The sequence below is a fragment of the Pseudophryne corroboree genome, chromosome 1, assembly GCF_028390025.1.
Source record: "Pseudophryne corroboree isolate aPseCor3 chromosome 1, aPseCor3.hap2, whole genome shotgun sequence".
In the NCBI taxonomy this organism is placed as follows: domain Eukaryota; kingdom Metazoa; phylum Chordata; class Amphibia; order Anura; family Myobatrachidae; genus Pseudophryne; species Pseudophryne corroboree.
The window spans coordinates 72669432-72690257 of record NC_086444.1 but is presented as its reverse complement, the minus strand read 5'-3'; the positions used below and the strand labels follow the sequence as shown (position 1 = coordinate 72690257).

Below are 20826 nucleotides of genomic sequence, written 5' to 3'. Positions count from 1 at the left end.
AACTGGGTTCAGATCACAAGTTGTACGGTGTGATTGGTGTGGCTGGTATGAGTCTTACCCGGGATTCAAAATCCTTCCTTATTGTGTACGCTCGTCCGGGCACAGTATCCTAACTGAGGCTTGGAGGAGGGTCATAGGGGGAGGAGCCAGTACACACCACCTAGTGGTCAAACTTTTAAATTTTGTGCCCTGTCTCCTGCGGAGCCGCTATTCCCCATGGTCCTGACGGAGTCCCAGCATCCACTACGGACTACGAGAAATAGATTTATCGGTAAGTAAAATCTTATTTTTCCCAAGAATGACAGAGAGGGGTGGGGCCAACCATAGAGGGGCCATGTCAGCCACAGAGGGTGCTGGGGGACTGAGATACTAAAATCATGTCTGTTATACTAGTATATTAGTATGTTAATTTTGCCCCATAAGATAATTAGTAATTATTTTTGTCCCCTTAATCTACATAGAATTCTACTTTGCCACCTATTTTGTTCTGAATGGCCAGCTCAAACTGCCTACTCATCTCTGATCTCTCACAATTACCCCTTTTTCTTCTGCATTGCTCCTACCTACTGTAGACTACATGCAGTCAGGGGCGGATTGGGAACAAAAAGCGGCCCTGGAAAAATTTGTACTAGTGGCCCCACATGGGCAGCACCAGAGGTGTAAGGTCTAGCCATGGGCCATGGCAGCAGCACCCTCCCCCCAAGACTTTCCAGATAGTGGGCATGTCGAGCATCAAAGGGGGAGTTAAAAATAAATAAAATTAAATATTATGAGCACATTATATGATACACCTTCAGAATTTAGGAAACTATATCATTCTTTAGAAAGATATATTTTCTTGCTTATTACACCAACCGTATCCCAATCACTAATCACTCAATCTTATATGTCAGCCAAGCAGGCAGACAGAGCATACACTAGATCACAGGTTCTCAAACTCGGTCCTCGGGACCCCACACAGTGCATGTTTTGCAGGTCTCCTCACAGAATCACAAGTAAAATAATTAGTGCCACCTGTGGACCTTTTAAAATGTGTCAGTGAGTAATTAATACACCTGGGCACCTGCTGGGTTATCTGCAAAACATGCAGTGTGTGGGGTCCTGAGGACCGAGTTTGAGAACCACTGCACTAGATCATCTGCAATCACAGGCTAAGTGGCAAAGTAATTTTCATATATGCAAATTATTTTGCATCTTATTCATTATGTCTATAAAAAGGACCACATGTCCTCAAACAAAACAGGCCCCTCGGGTGCGTCGGCCCACCGGGAATCTTCCCTGTAGGCCCTATGCCCAATCCGCCTCTGCATGCAATTATGTACTTTTCCATACCCTCCAACATTTTACATCCAAAAATCGGTACAAATGAGAAAAAGGGGCGTGGCCATGTCCCTTTTCCTATACTTTCAATGGAAGTTTGGAGAGCCAAAAATCGGTACTGACCAAAAAAAAGGTACTGTACCTATTAAAAAGGTACTGTTGGAGGGTATGCTTTTCCAATCCACAAGCGTCACATAGTATACAGTTTCATGCAGTTTGGAGGTTATTGCTGGCAGCAGTGGGTGGTACTTTGAAAACCACAAAAAATAACTAGATAGTAAATTTCTTCCTTATGTTTTATTTGAGAACTTCAGAGTTGTAAGAATTTTCATACGCAATCAAGACGTAGTAAGCCGAAGTGATAAAGCAGTGACAATTGGAAGGTGAAACGCAGCAGCCAATCAGCTCCTAACTGTCATTTTTCAAACCCGTAATGATTGGCTTTTGCATTATCACCTACTACTTATCACTGCTTTATCACTTCTTCAGGTTTAATACATCTGCCCATAGTCACCTACAGTAAAAGCTGTAGGTGCCTAATGGAAAATACAGCCCTGGATTTTAGACTGTTGTTTAACCAGTGTACAATAGTAACTATACCTATAATAGTACAATAACTTTTCCATCCTGATCATCTGTGAAATGAGATACATTTATCCTGCTTTCTTGCTGTTTGATTTTCAGAGTGAAACCCCTTTAAACCAGAAAACGACCAAAGATTACCGAGGTAAAGGGATCGATTGTGCCGCTCTTACCTCCATGGTTCAGCTGGCTCAAATTATCGTTGGAGGAGGTCTCGGATTTTTGATCAGTCTCGCTGGGAGCGTGGTGGTGGTTGTCCTCTTTGCCTCTACGGTTTCATTGATAGGTTGCTGTTTCGTTGCGATATTCATCAGATATGTTGAATAAAAATAACTTCTTTCTACTTTTGAGTTTTTTGGTTGTTTTTTTAACCAGTATATCAGAAGATCACATTGCTCTTTAAAAAACTATTTGGCTGCCTGAATATTTTTGTAGAAGCACCATGTGATTTGTTGGTGATGAAGTTGTAGTTGGTGCTTGTTGCATGAGGGGGGAATAATTCAATTGGGAGCAAGATTTGCATTTCAGGCAGCTTTTTTTCTCAGGACAAAAACCCGCAGATATATTAAAATATATATTGAAAAAAAAGTATTACATTGCAAATTCTGGGAGGATATTTGGGAGTTAAAATATTTCAACAGTTTTTTTTTTCATCCCACCACCAAACTTTGTGAAAACTTTAAAAAAAAAAACATATTTATTGTTTCATTAATTTTAATTTATTCCCTGCACACAACCCTCTTGTACTACTCTCCTGCCTGCTCCTTCTGTAACATGCAGAAATTCCACACCACACTTCAGACTTCACAAACACACTAAATAGGCAATATAAATAAAGAGGATTATGTATAAGCAAAGGTGAATTAACGTCTGGAGGGACACAGCGGGTGTAGTATGGTATGCCGGCGGCCGGGCTCCCGGCGACCAGCATACCGGCGCCGGGGGCCCGACCGCCGGCATACCGACAGTGTGGCAAGCGCAACGGAGCCCCTTGCGGGCTCGCTGCACTCGCCATGCTGTGGGCACGGTGGCGCGCTGTCGGTATGCTGGGTGTCGGGATCCCAGCGCCGGTATACTGTGCGCCGGGATCCCGACATTCGGCATACTGAAGACCACCCGACACAGCAGGTGCAGCCAAAGGACGGTGAAGGTTCCTTTGCAGGCATACATTTTGCACCCATTATAGATAGGCTAGTGCACAGGTTCTCAAACTCGGTCCTCAGGACCCCACACAGTGCGTGTTTTGCAGGTAACCCAGCAGTTGCACAGGTGTATTAATTACTCACTGACACATTTTAAAAGGTCCACAGATGGAGCTAATTATTTCACTTGTGATTCTGTGAGGAGACCTGCAAAACATGCACTGTGTGGGGTCCTGAGGACCGAGTTTGAGAACCTATGGGCTAGTGTATATATAAAAAAAAAATTAAAAAAAATTAAACGCAGGGGTGTATCTACCGCTTGGTAAGGATGGCTCTTGCCAGGGGCACCAGCAAAGGGGGAGAGGGGGTGCAGACTCGCATAGTAGTTCTGAACAGACAGGACACCGACCAGCATCGAATTGTGATCAGCCCAACCCGGGCCACCGCTGCCAACAGACACTATATGACCGGCAGCAGTGCAGCAAAAGCATCTGCGTCAGCAGCTGGCATGTGAGTGATGAAACACAGTACAGGCTTTCTGATGCTGCTCCTGTACCACTGCCTGCTCATATACAGTGTAGTATGACAAGCAGTGGAACAGCTCTGGCAGAAAGCCACTACTGTAATATGGGGTGGGCGCCAGTCTCTTACTGTGCCAGGGGCACTCAGATCCCGATATGCATCCCTGCTCAAATGATTAGTTTTCCTGCACTACAAAGTTAAGTAACAGTTGTTACAGCAAACCACACACACGAATACATAATAACAGGGACATAACTAGGTGTGTGTGGAGTACACAGCGCTGCAGGGTAGGGGGCACTGTTGGTAGCACTTGTCAATTATGAATTATCTAACTACTTTCAATTGCAGCTTACCCCCTTTTTTAAATCCCAGTGTCTCCTGACCGCCCCTGTCTCCTACCCCCACCTGGGGCTGGTGCAAGGTTTATAGGCGCCATAGGCAAAGCTACACAATACTGCCCCTGCCTTCCCCGCTACCCTCCCCCCAACTGCTCACATACACACTTGACTTTTCAAATTATTATTAGATTTCTTTTTAGATTAACAACATAAATTATAGCAACAATAAATAACACTGTAACAGTAACAGCAATAACATTGGCACTTTTTACAGGAAATGTACTGGAAGAAGTGCAACAATAAATAACATTATAGCAGCAGCAGCAATTACATTAACACTTTGTACAGGAAATGTACTGGAAGAAGTGCAACAATAAATAACATTATAGTAGTATCAGCAATTACATTAACACTTTGTACAGGAAATGTACTGGAAGAAGTGCAACAATAAATAACACTATAGTAGTAGCAGCAATTACATTAACACTTTGTACAGGAAATGTACTGAAAGAAGTGCAACAATAAATAACACTTTAGTAGTATCAGCAATTACATTAACACTTTGTACAGGAAATGTACTGGAAGAAGTGCAACAATAAATAACACTATAGTAGTAGCAGCAATTACATTAACACTTTGTACAGGAAATGTACTGAAAGAAGTGCAACAATAAATAACACTATAGTAGTAGCAGCAATTACATTAACACTTTGTACAGGAAATGTACTGGAAGAAGTGCAACAATAAATACCATTATAGTAGTAGCAGCAATTACATTAACACTTTGTACAGGAAATGTACTGGAAGAAGTGCAACAATAAATAACACTACAGTAGTAGCAGCAATACATTAACACTTTGTACAGGAAATGTACTGAAAGACGTGCAACAATAAATAACACTACAGTAGTTGCAGCAATACATTAACACTTTGTACAGGAAATGTACTGGGAGAAATGCAACAATAAACACTAGAGTAGTAGCAGCAATACATTAACACTTTGTACAGGAAATGTACTGGAAGAAGTGCAACAATAAATAACACTATAGCAGTAGCAGCAATTACAGGAAATGTACTGGAAGAAGTGCAACAATAAATAACACTAACAGGAATATCATTAACACTTTGTACAGGAAATGTACTGGAAGAAGTGCAACAATAAATAACACTATAGTAGTATCAGCAATTACATTAACACTTTGTACAGGAAATGTACTGAAAGAAGTGCCACTATAAATAACATTATAGCAGCAGCAGCAGCAATTACATGTACAGGAAATGTACTGGAAGAAGTGCAACAATAAATAACACTAACAGGAATATCATTAACACTTTGTACAGGAAATGTACTGGAAGAAGTGCAACAATAAATAATACTGTAACAGTAATAACATTAACACTGTGTACAGGAAATGTACTGGAAGAAGTGCAACAATAAATAACACTATAGTAGTATCAGCAAATGCATTAACACTTTGTACAGGAAATGTACTGGAAGAAGTGCAACAATAAATAACACTAACAGGAATATCATTAACACTTTGTACAGGAAATGTACTGGAAGAAGTGCCACTATAAATAACATTATAGCAGCAGCAGCAATTACATTAACACTTTGTACAGGAAATGTACTGGAAGAAATGCAACAATAAACACTACAGTAGTAGCAGCAATACATTAACACTTTGTACAGGAAATGTACTGGAAGAAGTGCAACAATAAACACTACAGTAGTAGCAGCAATACATTAACACTTTGTACAGGAAATGTACTGGAAGAAGTGCAACAATAAATAACACTATAGCATTAGCAGTAATTACATTAACACTTTGTACAGGAAATGTACTGGAAGAAGTGCAACAATAAATAACACTAACAGGAATATCATTAACACTGTGTACAGGAAATGTACTGGAAGAAGTGCAACAATAAATAACACTATAGTAGTAGCAGCAATAGCAATTAACACTTTGGGGTATATTTACTAAGCTCCCGATTTTGACCGAGATGGTGTTTTTTCTTCAAAGTGTCATCGCGGGAATTTACTAAACTCAAATCTCGGCAGTGATGTGGGCATTCGTATTTTTTTTACGGCTGTGTAGTAAAAATACGAATGAATACACCATCGGTCAAACGCGGCTGTTTAGGTATAGAACTCGGTCATTTACTATGCATTCGTATTTGAAATCTCTACCGTGAAAATGCATGTGCGGCCGTGAAAAAATGCAAATCGTAAAAAAAGCCTAAAAAAAAGTAGACCTGCTTTTGAGTAGCGTGTTTACATGTGTTTCCAATTCTACATTACTCACACCTGAATTTTTGGACCTTTAAAAGGGACCCCAACACATTTTTCACCACTCTCACTCTGAAATGTCTGCTACCGTGTGTAGTACTGATTTCTTGTTTGCTGGGGGATACCAGAGACTGCTCCATGAGGCCACAATAAACCAAGGCCAGGAAACTGAACATGGTCAGCAGGTTGTACAGGTTCCGCGTAGGCTGGGCAGGCCTTGTTTTTTTAGGGGGCGTTTAAACTTGAACAAATTGCCCGATGACCAGGTCATACAGATGGTCCGCCTAAATAGATAAAACATTTTCCGTCTGTATGACCTTCTCAAACTGAACCTAGACCCTGAGACAACACGCTTTCGCTCTGTCTTAGGCCTGCACAAACTCCTGGCTGTGTTGCACTTTATGGCTACTGTGTGTGTGCTGGGTGCAGAGGATTGCCCTGGTTCGTTGGTCCGGGTTCTGCTGGAGCGTCTAACTGGGGAGGTAACTGGGGTCTGGCTTGGTGTAGTTGTTCCCGAGCTAGACCTTAGTTGGTGTGATGCCAACACATTAAGGCTTTGGCTCAGGTTATTTAGGCTTGCAGTGAGTTGTGTATTAGCGGCAGTGTTGTTTGCAATAATTCTGGACAGGTTTTCGTTAATCATTTGGTTGTGTTGAATCAGTTGAATGAGGGCTTGTTGCTGCCGCTGTTGTTCATCCATGATTCTGACCAAATTGGCTTGCATTTGGGTGTTGTCTGCCCTCATCTGATCCATTGAATTGGCAATTCAGCCAACCTGAACTATCAGTCTGCCTGAGTTTCGACTGAGTCTGGGCAGATGATGGGGCAGACTGGCAAGGTATTGGGTGTGGGAGTTCAGGCAGGCATAGTGTTGCGCCTGTTGTGTGGCCCAACTGCTCCAAAACTCTGGGGCCATTTGTTGCTGGGGTGGTGTTGGGCTCAATTGGGGGCTGTGGGATGTTTGGGGTGGTTGGGGTATGTCCTGCGGCGTGGTTGGCTGGGTAGGATCTATGGCTTGCAGGTGTAGTGTGTACGTATCCTGCTGGTCACTTTCCTGCTGGGCATCCTCGGCCATGATGGGTGGTTCTGTATGGGGTTGAAGACAGCCACTATTTAGTCAATATTTTGCATTGGTCTTATTATAGTTTTACGTCAACATGCATTACTTCTTAATATTCATGTTGGAATAGATAAATAGATTGTGGCCTAAACTTAACTATGTTATTCACCTTTTTGTATAAATCTGTGGCTTCTAACGTTCACTACTCAGTTGAAAAATGTTTGAGGGAATTGTTGGACTCTGAGCCATAATTAATGTGCGAACACGAAGAACTCTAACAAATACAAATCACTACATTTACATATTGTGTATGAAGCTTCCTTTTGTACAACACACACAATACAATAAATGTGTTGAGCAATACACTCATACATTGTTCAAGGCAGTCAGTGGTCTGGCCAAAACTTAAACAAATATAGTGGTAAAAAAGGAATACATTAACAATGGTGGAAAAAGTCTTAAGGTGGCCTATGTTTAGAACTGGTGATGTTGGGCATGCAAAACAATTGGATGCGAGTTAAAATTTATGTAGCTGTTTCTACCAAAGATTAAAATTACACATTTTTGTTGCTATGCCCAACATTACATCTGAAAATGAACCAAAAAAAAAATACCTTACCCCCATGTGCTTGCTGTTGGTGATTATTACAAGGATGACTGTGTATTTGTGCCACATTTTTTTTTGCTGTGCACAAACAGTGGGGTAGATGTATTAACCTGGAGAAGACATAAGGAAGTGATAAACCAGTGATATGTGCAAGGTGATAAACGAACAAGCCAAACAGCTCCAATATGTAAATTAGCAGTTAGGATTTGTTTGGCTGCTGCCTTTATCACCTTGCACATATCACTGGTTTATCACTTACTTATGCCTTCTCCAGGTTAATACATCTACCCCACTGTTTTTTACATTATTTCCAATTATTTTTTATGTTTACTCACCAGACAGCTGAGGGGATTGTGGATCCTCGCTTTGCGGACTGGCCAAAATGGCTTGTGGTGGCAGGGCCGACACTGCGGAGATGCGCCGTTGGGGTGGTGAGGATGCTGCTGGTGATTCAGCCTCAAGACGGTGTCTCTTGGTTGGCCTCCTATGTTAAGTATCCGAGCCCTGTGATGTGCGCCTTAGTGGAGGGGGGTTTGATGAAGAAGGACCTATGTGATAAGATAAACATTAACATTCTGCTTTTCTATGTGTTTTCCGAATATGTGTATAGACTACATTCTTACCTGCATCGCCAGCATCTGCATCTCTTGGCAGTGTGGGTTGTGGCCTGGCTGTGCTGCGTCTCTTTCGTACTGTAGAAATATGAAGAATGTCCTTATGAACATACTATTATGTTTATATGTTTATGCAAAATCCTTATTGTGATGTAAACATATGAGGAACCTGATGAGAACAGTAAACAAAACTATGCTTATGCTTTTCTGCCTGACTTCATTGGGTGTGTATAGTTCAATTATGAAACAATTACACCAACCAATCCATACACAAAGGTGCAAAATGCACAATATTATACTACTTAAAACCCAAACGTGGTAGCTTAACACAACCAGAAAATTGCTCGGTATTTTAAATTTTTTTGCTGCTAACAACCAAACACTATCCCCAAATCTATGCGCAAAATTGTAAGCATCAAAAACAAATATGCATGACAAATCACATCAACCACACAAAGGACAACCCAGAACAACACACAATAACCATAAGTCCATTGAAAATATAAAAAAAAACCCCAATTGTTAAAACACATGACTCACACTTCTTTTAAAGACACCAACAACAATTTACTTTTGTATTAAAACACCAGAAAAAGCCCAAGGCCACCGGCTAAATTGACAATACAAAGGCTAAAAACATAACTATTTCTGATTAAAACTACATCACCAACACAGTAGAAGAATGAACCAACTTAAAATCACAATTAGCTAGAAGACATTTCAGACAACGAAGGACAAAGCACAGATGTTTTAATTTAAAAAAAAAAAAAAAAACTCACCATCCTGCCTTGGGCGATCCGAATCCCGGACATGAGTCGCACCAACCACTTCTGGCGGAATCAGAGTACGCACAGGCTCCTCCCCATCCCGATATGCCGCTCGGAAGGGGTGTCCACCCCCTGTTTGGCGGGCTGATTTAGCCTCCTTAGACATCTTCGCCTTGACATGGCGCTTGATGTCGTAGAATTGCTTACGACACGTGTCCTCGGTCCTCCTCACCACACCCTCACTATTAACAGCCGCAACGACCTTCCCCCACAGAACAGTCTTCCTGCGTGACGAAACCTTTGCAGCATCATGGCCAAACAGCTGTCGATGATGCCTCATCAGCTCCCGCACCAATGCCATATTCTCAGCGTAGCTGAATTTAACATTGTGCCCGTCTTTGTAGTGGTGCGTGGCTGCGGAGCAACAGCACCATCACTGTCACTATTACTGGAGGCCGCAGCAGCAACCTCCCCCTCCTCCTCACTAACCTCCTCCACCTCACTCACCTCCTCCCTCTCACTCACCTCCTCCACCTCACTCACCTCCTCCCTCTCACTCACCTCCTCCGCCACACTCACCTCCTCCCTCCCACTCACCTCCTCCCTCTCACTCACCTCCTCCCTCCCACTCACCTCCTCCCTCTCACTCACCTCCTCCACCACACTCACCTCTGACTGGGACATAATCAGGACAAACAACAAATAACACTGAGAAAAAAAACAGTAAACACACTCCTCCACTACCACTACACACCAAACACACACACACACACACACACACACACACACACTCACAAACAATGACAATAGACGTTAAAAAAAAAAACAAAGACAAAAAACTAGACAGACTTTTAAATAACTACACAACAAGTATGACAAGACTACTTACACACACAGTACAGCACTCAACAATCGCAAAGAACCTCCTCAAAACCGCCAAAAACTCCAAACAACTCACCAACTCCTAACACACCTTCCTCTCACCTCTCCACTAGCTAAACCCACGAGGTGTGGATGGTTTGGGGCGGTTTTATAGTAATGAGCACAGACACTCCTCCATCACGAATCAAACCAATTACGGACGAGTGACAAAAACGAAACTTAGAAAAAAAACGCGGCCGGGAACGGATAAACACTGCCGTAAACGAAAAATGACGCACTCGGGAAAAAACCTCATAACACGGCCGCAAATCCACAAAATCGGACGCATTCTACCTTTGAAAAACACGAATGACAACGACATCGGAAAACACGAAAATGAAAAATACAACGGCTGAGTCGTAATAAATTCAAAAAGTTGCAACTTTACACATTCGATGTCATTCGTGTTTGAACTTTAATCTCATTATGAAAAATACGAATTTTAGTAAATATACCCCTTTGTACAGGAAAATGTATTGGAAGAAGTGCAAAAAAATGTTTAGATTTTTACTTTCCATGCTTTCAATTTAGCAAATTTAGAGACAAGCTCTTTCAGATCAACTTTTTGTGCGATCTCATGTTCTAGTGACTTCCATGATGCAAGTCTTTCTTGCATCATGGAAGATCGAATATATGTTTTGATCAACTTTAGCTTGGAAAAACTTATCTCGCAACTGGCCACAGACACAGGGAGGGTCAGAAGGATGCGAAGAGTAATACATGTGTTGGGGACAACATCTATCAGCTCATTTTTACACAAAAAGTTTAATACATCTTGTGGAGATGTACACTCTGGAACTCGTCTTGCAGTACTTTGTAACTCTCTGCATAAATCAGAAGCATCAATATCTTTGGAGTCCCCATGTTGTCAGGGGCATAGGGAGGGCGGTTCCGGTGGAGCTCGAGCTCCAGGCGCCCAAGACAGTACAGGGTGCTGCAGCTTGACTCCGCCGGAACCTCTGCCTGGCCGCACGCAGCCGCAGTTCGCAGCCGCAGCTGTACCTCCCTCCCTCCTCCGCGCTCCATGACTTGCGTGTGACATCATGACCTCACACGCACGGGCATCAGATGGGCAGAGACGCGGCCAGACTCAGAGGGACTGCGGAGACGGAGCAGCAGTGGCAGCAGCAGTCGGGAAGCAGGAGCGGGGCCGGTGAGTATTTTTTTGTTTGTTTATCTTTTGTGTTTGTAAGCGGCGCTACCAGGGGGCACAGCTATAGGGGGCACAATTACTCTGGGCACAGCTACTGGGGGTACAACTACTCTGGGCACAGATACAGGGTGCACAACTACTCCGGGCACAGCTACAGGGGGCACAACTACTGGGTTCATAACTGCAGGGGGCATAACTGTGTCCACACTCCTTCCCTATGAAGCCATGCTCCTATTTTTTGCCAGGCGACTCTGGCGCGCACTATTTTTGACCTAGGGGTGTGTGGGGATGGGGGGGGGGGGGAGATTGCAGTCGGGGACACTATTCATTAAGCTATCTGCCCTTGCATAGAAAGCTAGAGGAGTCCAAGCAGGAGCAATTCAACTGTTCAAAGCTTACTGTCCTTGTACTTTGTGAAGGGGTAAACAGCATTGTGGCTGGGCAGATGTATGTAGTGTGTGGCTGCAAGGGACTGGATGTGTGGCTGCACACTGCATGGATCTGCTCAATTATGTTGCTGGTTATTTTTTTATGGGGTATAGGTAGCTGCACATACAGTAGTTATAAATCTCAAGTTGCTCGGTGGGTAGGGTGTTTGGCTGGTATGCAGCAGGTTGTGGGTTTGAGTCCTGGGTGTGGCAGTATATTGAAATGTGCTATTTAATGAGGGGTATTGTGACCGAATGGCAGCTTGGGTTGAGTGCATGATTGTACATTATCTTGCAGTGTTCTATAAATGTGTGTGTGTATTTATATATTATTATTTATATATATCACTTGTTGTTATCCTGATGAAGGGGGACAACCCCGAAACGTTGATGATGTGATGATATATTAAAGCTTGGTTGCTTTATTTATGCACTACTTACCACGTCTCTGAGTGCCGCTTCCTGTTTATTTGCTGCATGTGCTGGGGCGCAGACCCCTCAAAGAAGGCACCAGAGCATCTACAATATTTATGGTTGGAGTGCCGGATCCTCTGCATGGATGTTCATTGACTGTGTGAGCCCTGGATCAGGTAGCACGGTGACATCAAGGCACCCGTCCTTTACATTAATTACCTTCAGAAAGGAATTTTTAGTATTTTTTGTGCACTTTATTCACTAAGCACTTTATTGTTGCACTAGCACTTTTTGAATCTGGACACTGTATGCACCTTATGGGAACTGCTGCTATAAATTAAGGATATTGCTTTATCCTGGTCATTGTTGGTGCTTGTGGAATTTGCACTTTATGGAAACAGCTGCTATACACTAGGGATATTGCTTTATCCTAGTCAATTTTTTTTGCCTGTGGAATTTTAAGCCTGGTAATTTCACTATGGAACAAGGGGATATGATGTCTTATGTGCTGCAATGTGACAACTCAGATACTTTTAGTTACTCAGACATGGAGGCAGAGAACATCTTACATAAAGAAACTGCTTTCAATGTGGTCACTATTGATTCCCATGAGGAATTGTTCCAGGAATGGTATAAGCTTAGAAAGCGTGATCTGGACTTTACCTTTCACGGACGCACTTTATCTGACTATTTCCGCTCTAAATTAATTCCCCGCGGTTTTAGAATTCATAACATGCCCACCATTGGTCGCAACAGCATTCCTTTCTGCAAAAAGTGGATTTCAATTTTAAATAAATGTTCAATGGACCTGATTTTATTGGTAATCGAGGAATCCACAAGGGAATGCGCTGCTACCAAAGAAAAATTACTGGTGTTTGAGACTGCTAATAAAAAGAAATTAGAGAAAGATAAAACCGTTAATTGGGTGGAGAAATTGGAGACCCAAATACAGTCTTACCAAAATGAATTAATTAAATTTAAAAAACAGAAATTGTTGAAAGTCCAACAGGACTATGAGTTACACCGGGTATACTCTTGGCTGGGTTCTTCAAACAATGAACAGAGGGGCCCAGCAAAAACATCATATTATAAACGTAAGAATTTCTCTAGGAACACCGCCAGTTCGGCTAGTGAGACAGATGAACGTTCTTCTACTGCCTCAACATCAAGAAATTCACAATCCCCTTTAGGCGTGAACACCCGGGCAAGATATACCACCCGAAAAGGTCACGCACAAGGAGGGGCGGGCAACAAAGGCGGCAAGCACGCACAGAAGCCGCCAAAAGGGAAAAAGACTTAATCTTTAATCTTTCCTCATGCATTCTAACACCTTCTGAAATTGGGGTCTTAAGTAAGGGGCTGTCCTTCGTGCCCACAAACCAGCCAGATATGTTCTATGACAAGATTGAGAACTTTAAACTACAACGCACCCTCAAGCTCAGGGAATACCATGATAAAAAATTGGATATTTCTCCATCCGAAGTACTACCTCGAGAGTTACATAAACTTGGACCGAGATCGCAGTTTGAACCCATCACAACCAACCCCTCTATCAAAACGTTCTGCCGCATGGTGGAATCTATGCAATGTCCTAGCCCTAGTCAGATTCATCCCAATTTAACTAAACAAGAACGTTTAGCTCTTAAATCATTGGGAGAAAGGCAAGACATAATAATACGCGGTGCTGACAAGGGGGGTTCAATTGTTGTGTTGGGTATAGATGAATATCGTACTGAATGTATACGGTTGCTTAATGATATTGATACCTATTGTTTACTTGATCATGATCCAACAGATCAATATAAGAGCGAATTGGATTGTATTTTGGATAAGGCGGTCACTGATGGGGTTATTTCAAGTGGTATATGTGGTAAATTAAAAACTGGGTTCCCAAAAGTACCAATATTTTACACGATACCGAAAATCCACAAGGACCCACTAAGACCTCCTGGCAGGCCCATTGTGTCTGCCAGGGGGTCTTTGTGTGAGCCAGTATCCATATACTTAGACTTGTTCATACAACCATGCATCCAAAGTACCTTCTCCTACCTCAAAGATTCTACAATGTTGCTCAGACATTTGGAGGAGTTACAGATTGTACCTGCGACTGTCACTATGGTGACACTTGACGTCTCCAGCCTCTATACCTGCATTCCTCACCGGGCAGGTGTTGAGGCTGTGAGACATCTATTGGTCAATAATTCACTGTACAGGGGTCCTGATATAGAATTCTTTTTGAGCCTTCTCATGTTCACCCTCACGCACAATTATTTTTTATTTGATGGCCGGTTTTACCGCCAGAAAACCGGCTGTGCTATGGGATCGGCAGTGGCACCGTCACTAGCCAACTCATTTATGTGGGAAGTGGAAAGAGAATTATTTTTTGAGAATGCTAGTATAGCGGAGGGCATGTTTGTGTACTACAGGTATATTGACGATCTCCTGGTGTTCTGGGACGGGGACTTGCAATGTTTACTCACACACATTGATAATCACAATAAGTCCTCTAGTCCAATTAAACTCACATATAACACCAGCACCACAGAGATTCATTATCTAGATATAAAAATTTTGATTGTCCAGCAACGGATACAAACAACATTGTATACGAAGCCTACGGACCGAAATAGCCTGCTTAGGTATAACAGCTTCCACCCAAGGTCTACTGTTAGGGGTCTGCCATATTCTCAATATTTGAGGGTATGTAGGACCACTAGTGACCCAGAGGATACCGTGAGGCAGTTGGAAATTATGACAAAAAAATTTCTAGACAAGGGCTATCCTATCCTTGAGCTGGAAAAAGCCAAAAACAGGGCAATAGGCCATACACGCCAAACCCTCTTGTCAGAGTCCAGCACAAAGCGTAAGAAGGAATCTTTACAGAACTCCATCCCGTGGATCACGGAATTTAATACACAAAGCACGGCAAAAAAGAAATATGTCAAATCATGGTGGCCGTTGGTGACATCTGATCCAGGCTTGAAAAGCCTGCATGGCACTCGCTTACTTGCAGGCCATTCTAGAAGTAAGAACATCAAGGACATTATTGTCCGGACCGACATCACGGGGTTAGGTCAAAACAAGACATCAAATTTTCTAACTAGAAAAAACGGATGCTATCGTTGTCTGGGATGCACGACATGTGGATACCTCCAGACAGGGGACACTGTTGTGCATGCCCAGACGGGTAAGAGATTTAAAATCGGATGGCCCCTTAGTTGTACCTCTAAATTTGTGATTTATGTGCTGTTCTGCCCATGCGGGCTCCAGTATGTAGGCAAAACGGTGTGCCAATTCAAAGAGAGGATGGCACAACATAGGGCGGCTATTAGAGCCGCACTTTCTACAGGGAATAGTGAACAACCGGTGGCACGCCATTTCGCCCGTTTGGGACATGGTGTGGCCACCATACGTTATAAAATTATCGATCATGTACCTCTATCACTGCGACGTGGTGATAGACATAAAAGATTACTACAGCTGGAGGCCCGGTGGATTTACCGCCTGGACACCATGGCCCCTAAAGGCCTGAATGAGACCATGGGTCTCAATTGTTTTCTTTGAATGTGTCCATATTAGGCCGGTGTGGTATACATGTTTGACATAAGATGACACGGTATAAAACATTTACAGGGGTAACATATAATTGTTTAGAAATGATTCAAGTTTAAATTCATACCCGTGTATACATGTGTAGACAATGTATATAGAGTTTATCATTAGACCTTTATGTACTTGTTGAGGTACCAGTTGTGTGTCACATGATATATACAATTTAGCATGTGAGAATGTTATTCTTGTCATTTGACCTAAAATTGATAACAATGTAGCAGCGGATTCTATGAGATGCAGATTGGTTTTATTTGTTTGTAATAATGTCACAGTTTTTTGTTGCGTTTTTTTATGTATGTATTTATGGTTATAAGATGGATGATTTGACACTGCAGGTAGGCGGGATGCGGCTAACATGGTTTGCTGCTATGTGCACTTAGATTCTTTAGTTTAATCAGCTTACGATGCACGGGTTTCCGTGACAACGCTGGCGGCTTCCTGGTATACGAGCAGTGCCGCGTCTCCATGGTAACACACCCAGCAGTCTGTTCGGTGGTCCGCGTCACTTCCTCTTCCGGAAATAGCCGTGTATGCAGGGGGGAGTGGCGGAGGTCTGCGCGGACGCTGGCGGGAATACTGAATATTTTCCATTGGTGGGGGTAAGGTATAAAGTTTGTTTTGTGATCACTTGTTGTTATCCTGATGAAGGGGGACAACCCCGAAACGTTGATGATGTGATGATATATTAAAGCTTGGTTGCTTTATTTATGCACTACTTACCACGTCTCTGAGTGCCGCTTCCTGTTTATTTGCTGCATGTGCTGGGGCGCAGACCCCTCAAAGAAGGCACCAGAGCATCTACAATATTTATGGTTGGAGTGCCGGATCCTCTGCATGGATATATATATATATATATATATATGTGTGTATGTATATATATATATATATATATATATATATATATATATATATATATATATGTATGAATAATAGGGATGAGAAGTAAGGACATTCACCAATGAATCACACCCTTGAAATGAACAAGTACTATTTCAATTGGACATATCCACTTTTTATATCACGTAGGTCAAGTGAAGGATCAGAATCTGGACGACTTCTCATTCACCATGAAATAACTTCCTGTATCTCCGGTCCCCAGCAATTTAAACATAAAAGAAAAAGGGGGGGGGCACAAATAGTGTAATAACATGGAACACTATTTGTCGGCTTACACAAAGCATAATATGCCCGTACATTTAAAAAGACATAAAACAGCTTATCTGATATATAGTAGGTAGATCTGTTTAAGTTGCTGGGAACCGGAGATACAGGAAGTTATTGTTTAGACTCCTATTTACTACACTAGAAGGCGCTGTTTCTCATCCCTATTTTTCAGATCCATTAAATTAAACCGTTTGGAACACCGGTTATTTGGAGAACAGCTGCCACCCTTCAACAGGGGAGTGTTGAATGACTCTGTAAAGTTGGATGTTCTTTCAAGGATTATAGACTATGCATATTTATTTTTAGTTGGTGTAGCGCTTAATACCACCACCATCACAATATACACACACACACACACACACACACACACACACACAGTAAATGTGTGTGTGGGAACATTGCGTCATAGGACCAGTTTTGTCATGCCCTGCCCCGTGAGTCATGTGCCTTATGTTCTATTGGAAGAAAAAAAAAAGGGGGAGGGGGGGGGTGCGCCAATTTTCTTTCTGACACAAGCCCCCAAAAAGTCAAGTTACAGCTCTGCATATCAAGCAAACTGTTATACATTTGGGATGGCAACTTTCTTTTGAGTGCTGGATCATTGTAAAGCTTAAATCACTATGAACATGTCCACATACTGTAGCCGACGGAGTGCAGGATTTAACCCGTGATACACGTTTCTTAATTGAATTGCATGAGAAACTCCAATTTTTACATGCAACATTTACAGAAAATTAATGCGCGAGGTCACAGCACAAATCTCTGTCCTTATTGAACTCCTACTTTTAATTGGCTGCGGGTTTATTTGAAACTTGCTCACACGTAAACATTACTGAGCTTAAAAAGAAATAGAGGCTCTAATCCCGGTAAAAGGGACCTGGAAATGATGGCACATTTCTGAATGCGTTTGAAGAACACAATTTTTTACTTAAAATTAGAACTTTTGTATAAATATACATATTAAAATACCTTTTTTTTGTTTTTAATTTATGAAAGCATTATGTTTTCATTATTATCATCTGCAGTATTTTTCTTCTTGTTTTGCAGCAGACACTGAGGGGTAGTTCAGCTACAAGTGGCAAATTGCTAAATTCTTTACATTTAGCATCTCTCAAGCAATTGGTGACGGAGCCTACTTGCAAAGACTCAATATTAGTTTTAATTCTTACAAATGGTGACACAATGCTCTGCTCCTGAACTTTTCTCTTCATTTATGATTGCTGTCACCTGTGGTGAGACACATTTCTCATCCATTAACCTGTTCAACACAGGTGCCGACAATCATACATTAAGAGGGAAGTCCAGAAGCAGAGCATTGCGTCCCTCCTGGAGAGGGTCATGTTGTGAGTTATGATATGTGGGTGAGCACCTGGGATCCAGTGATCATCAAGCAGTATGGTTTAGTATAAAGACAGGATCCAACTCCGGTCACACAAAAACAAAGGTGTTGGATTTTAGAAATGCTGACTTTGCAATAATGGGGAGATGTTTAAGTGATTCTTTGGCAGACTGGAGCAACCTAGAAGGAGTGCAGGAGAGGTGGGAAAACCTGAAAAGTGCAAAAATAAGGGCAACAGACCTTTGTGTCAAAAGGGTTAGGAAAAGCACACGGAAAAGGAAGCCAGTGTGGTTTTACAAAAGAAATATCCTCTAGTGTGAAAGCAAAAAAAGATGTTTTTAGGAAATACAAACAGACTCAAAATAATAACGACAAAGAGGTGTATCTTGACAGACGGAAGCATGCTAAGAAAGTGATTAGACGTGAAAAGGCAGAAGCTGAGGGGAAAATGGCCCAGTCAGTAGATAAAGGGGGCAAAACTTTTTTTTTTTAAGTATATAAGTGAAAGGAGAAAATCAAATGGAGATTTAAGACTTAAGACAGAGAGTGAGCATTTGGTGGAGGGAGACAAGGCAATAGCAGATCACCTAAATAATTATTTTTGCTCAGTATTTACTACAGAAGGAGAAGGGAAGGGGACACAGTTAAGTTGCAAGGACATTCATAAAAATAAGGTAGATGAAAGTACATTTACAGAGGAGAAGGTCCTAACAGAACTTTCGAAACTAAAAGTGGATAAATCAATGAGGCCAGATGGGATACACCCAAGTATACTAAAAGAGCTAAAAGATGTGCTGGTGACACCTATAACAGAATTATTTAACTAGTCAGTAAATACAAGTGCCATTCCAGAGGACTGGCAAAGCGAGACTGTAGTTCTACTGCACAAAAGTGGAAGCAAGGAAGAAGCAAGTAACTACAGACCAGTAAGCCTTACATCAGTAGTAGGGAAAGTAATGGCAAAACTATTAAAAGAAAAAGTTGTGGAATATCTTAAATCAAACAACTTACAGGATCCAAAACAGCATGGATTTACTGGTGGGAGATCATGCAAAACAAATCTTATTGACTTTTTTGACTCTGTGACGAAAATAATAGATCAAGGGGGAGATGAAGATGTAGCATATCTAGACTTTAGTAAGGCATTTGAAACTGTCCCACATTGCAGACTGCTAAATAAACTTGAAAGCGTGAGGGTGGATTATAAAACAGTTAAATGGATAAGAACCTGGCTGCAGGATAGGAAACAAACAGTTGTAGTAAATGGAGTGCAATCTATGGAGGGAAATGTTACCAGTGCAGTACCCCAGGGATCTGTACTTGGTCCAGTTCCCTTTAATATCTTTGTTGGTGATGTTGCAAATGGTATTGAAGGTAAAGTATGCCTTTTTGCAGATGAAACAAAGATATGCAACAGGGTAGACACAGCGGGAGGGGTAAAACAAATGATTGATGACCTAGGTAGGTTTGAGAAATGGTCAAGAATGTGGCAACTACAGTTTAATGTAAAAAAAATGCAAAATCATGCACTTGGGTCTCAAAAACCCAAAGACAAAATATAGAATCAAGGGTACTATAATGGAAACTACTGAGGAGGAAAGGGATTTAGGAGTTACTATTTCAAGTGGCAGGAAAGCAATGCAACAAAGCAATGAGAAAGGCAAGTCAGACGCTTGGTTGCATAGGAAGAGGAATCAGTAGCAGGAAAAAAGAAGTAATAATGCCACGGTATAGGTCATTGGTACAGCCCTATTTGGAATACTGTGTCCAGTTCTGGAGACCATATCTCCAGAAGAATTAAAAAAAAAATAATAATAATAAAAATAAATAAATAAGAGAGTGTACAAAGAAGGGCAACTAAAATGTTGCATGGCCTGTATCACAAAACTTACCCAGAAAGGCTAAAAGATCTTAACATGTATAGTTTGGAGGAGAGAAGGAAAAGGGGGGACATGATACAAACTTTCAAATATACCAAGGGTTTTAACAAAGTCAAGGAGGGAAACATTCTTCAAAGGAAGAGAAGTATTAGAACTCGAGGACATACATACACTGAAACTGGAGGGAGGCAGGTTCAGGGGAAACGTAAGAAAAAATTACTTCACAGAAAGGGTAGTGGATAAGTGGAATAGCCTCCCATCAGAGGTGGTAGAGGCTAAGACTGTACTGCAATTTAAACATGCTTGGGATAGGCATATGATTATCCTTATAAAGAATTAAGGTTCAAAAAGGGTTGAGATTACCTAAAGGATAAAAAAAGGGGCAGACTAGATGGGCCAGGTGGTTCTTATCTGCCGTCAAATTCTCTGTTTCTGTGTTACTTACAAAAAGTCGATTTTGGTCGATGTTTAGTCTATTTTTGATCGATTTTTCTGTTTCAGCGTCTAAATCACACATTTACAAACAGATGATTTTTTTGACAAAAAAGTAAAAAATCATCTGTTCGTAAATGTAGCATTTAGACCCTGAACTATAACATTGACCAACGATCGACTTTTAATAAATATACCCCTAAATCCCACATTTACTAACAGATGTTTTTTTTTTTTA

At 41.7% G+C, this 20826-nt stretch overlaps 1 protein-coding gene across 2 annotated transcripts in view; it reads left to right on the top strand.

Annotated features, from left to right (window-relative positions):
- The window catches only part of SLC45A2 (solute carrier family 45 member 2), a 300223-nt gene extending 297978 nt beyond the window's left edge, over positions 1-2245 (top strand). For both annotated transcript variants that reach the window (XM_063960601.1, XM_063960611.1), the window contains one exon: positions 2005-2245. In XM_063960601.1, coding sequence (XP_063816671.1) covers positions 2005-2229 — 225 coding nt within the window. In that variant the 3' untranslated portion in view covers positions 2230-2245. The remainder of the gene's footprint in view (positions 1-2004) is intronic.
- The last annotated feature ends 18581 nt before the right edge of the window (positions 2246-20826 follow it).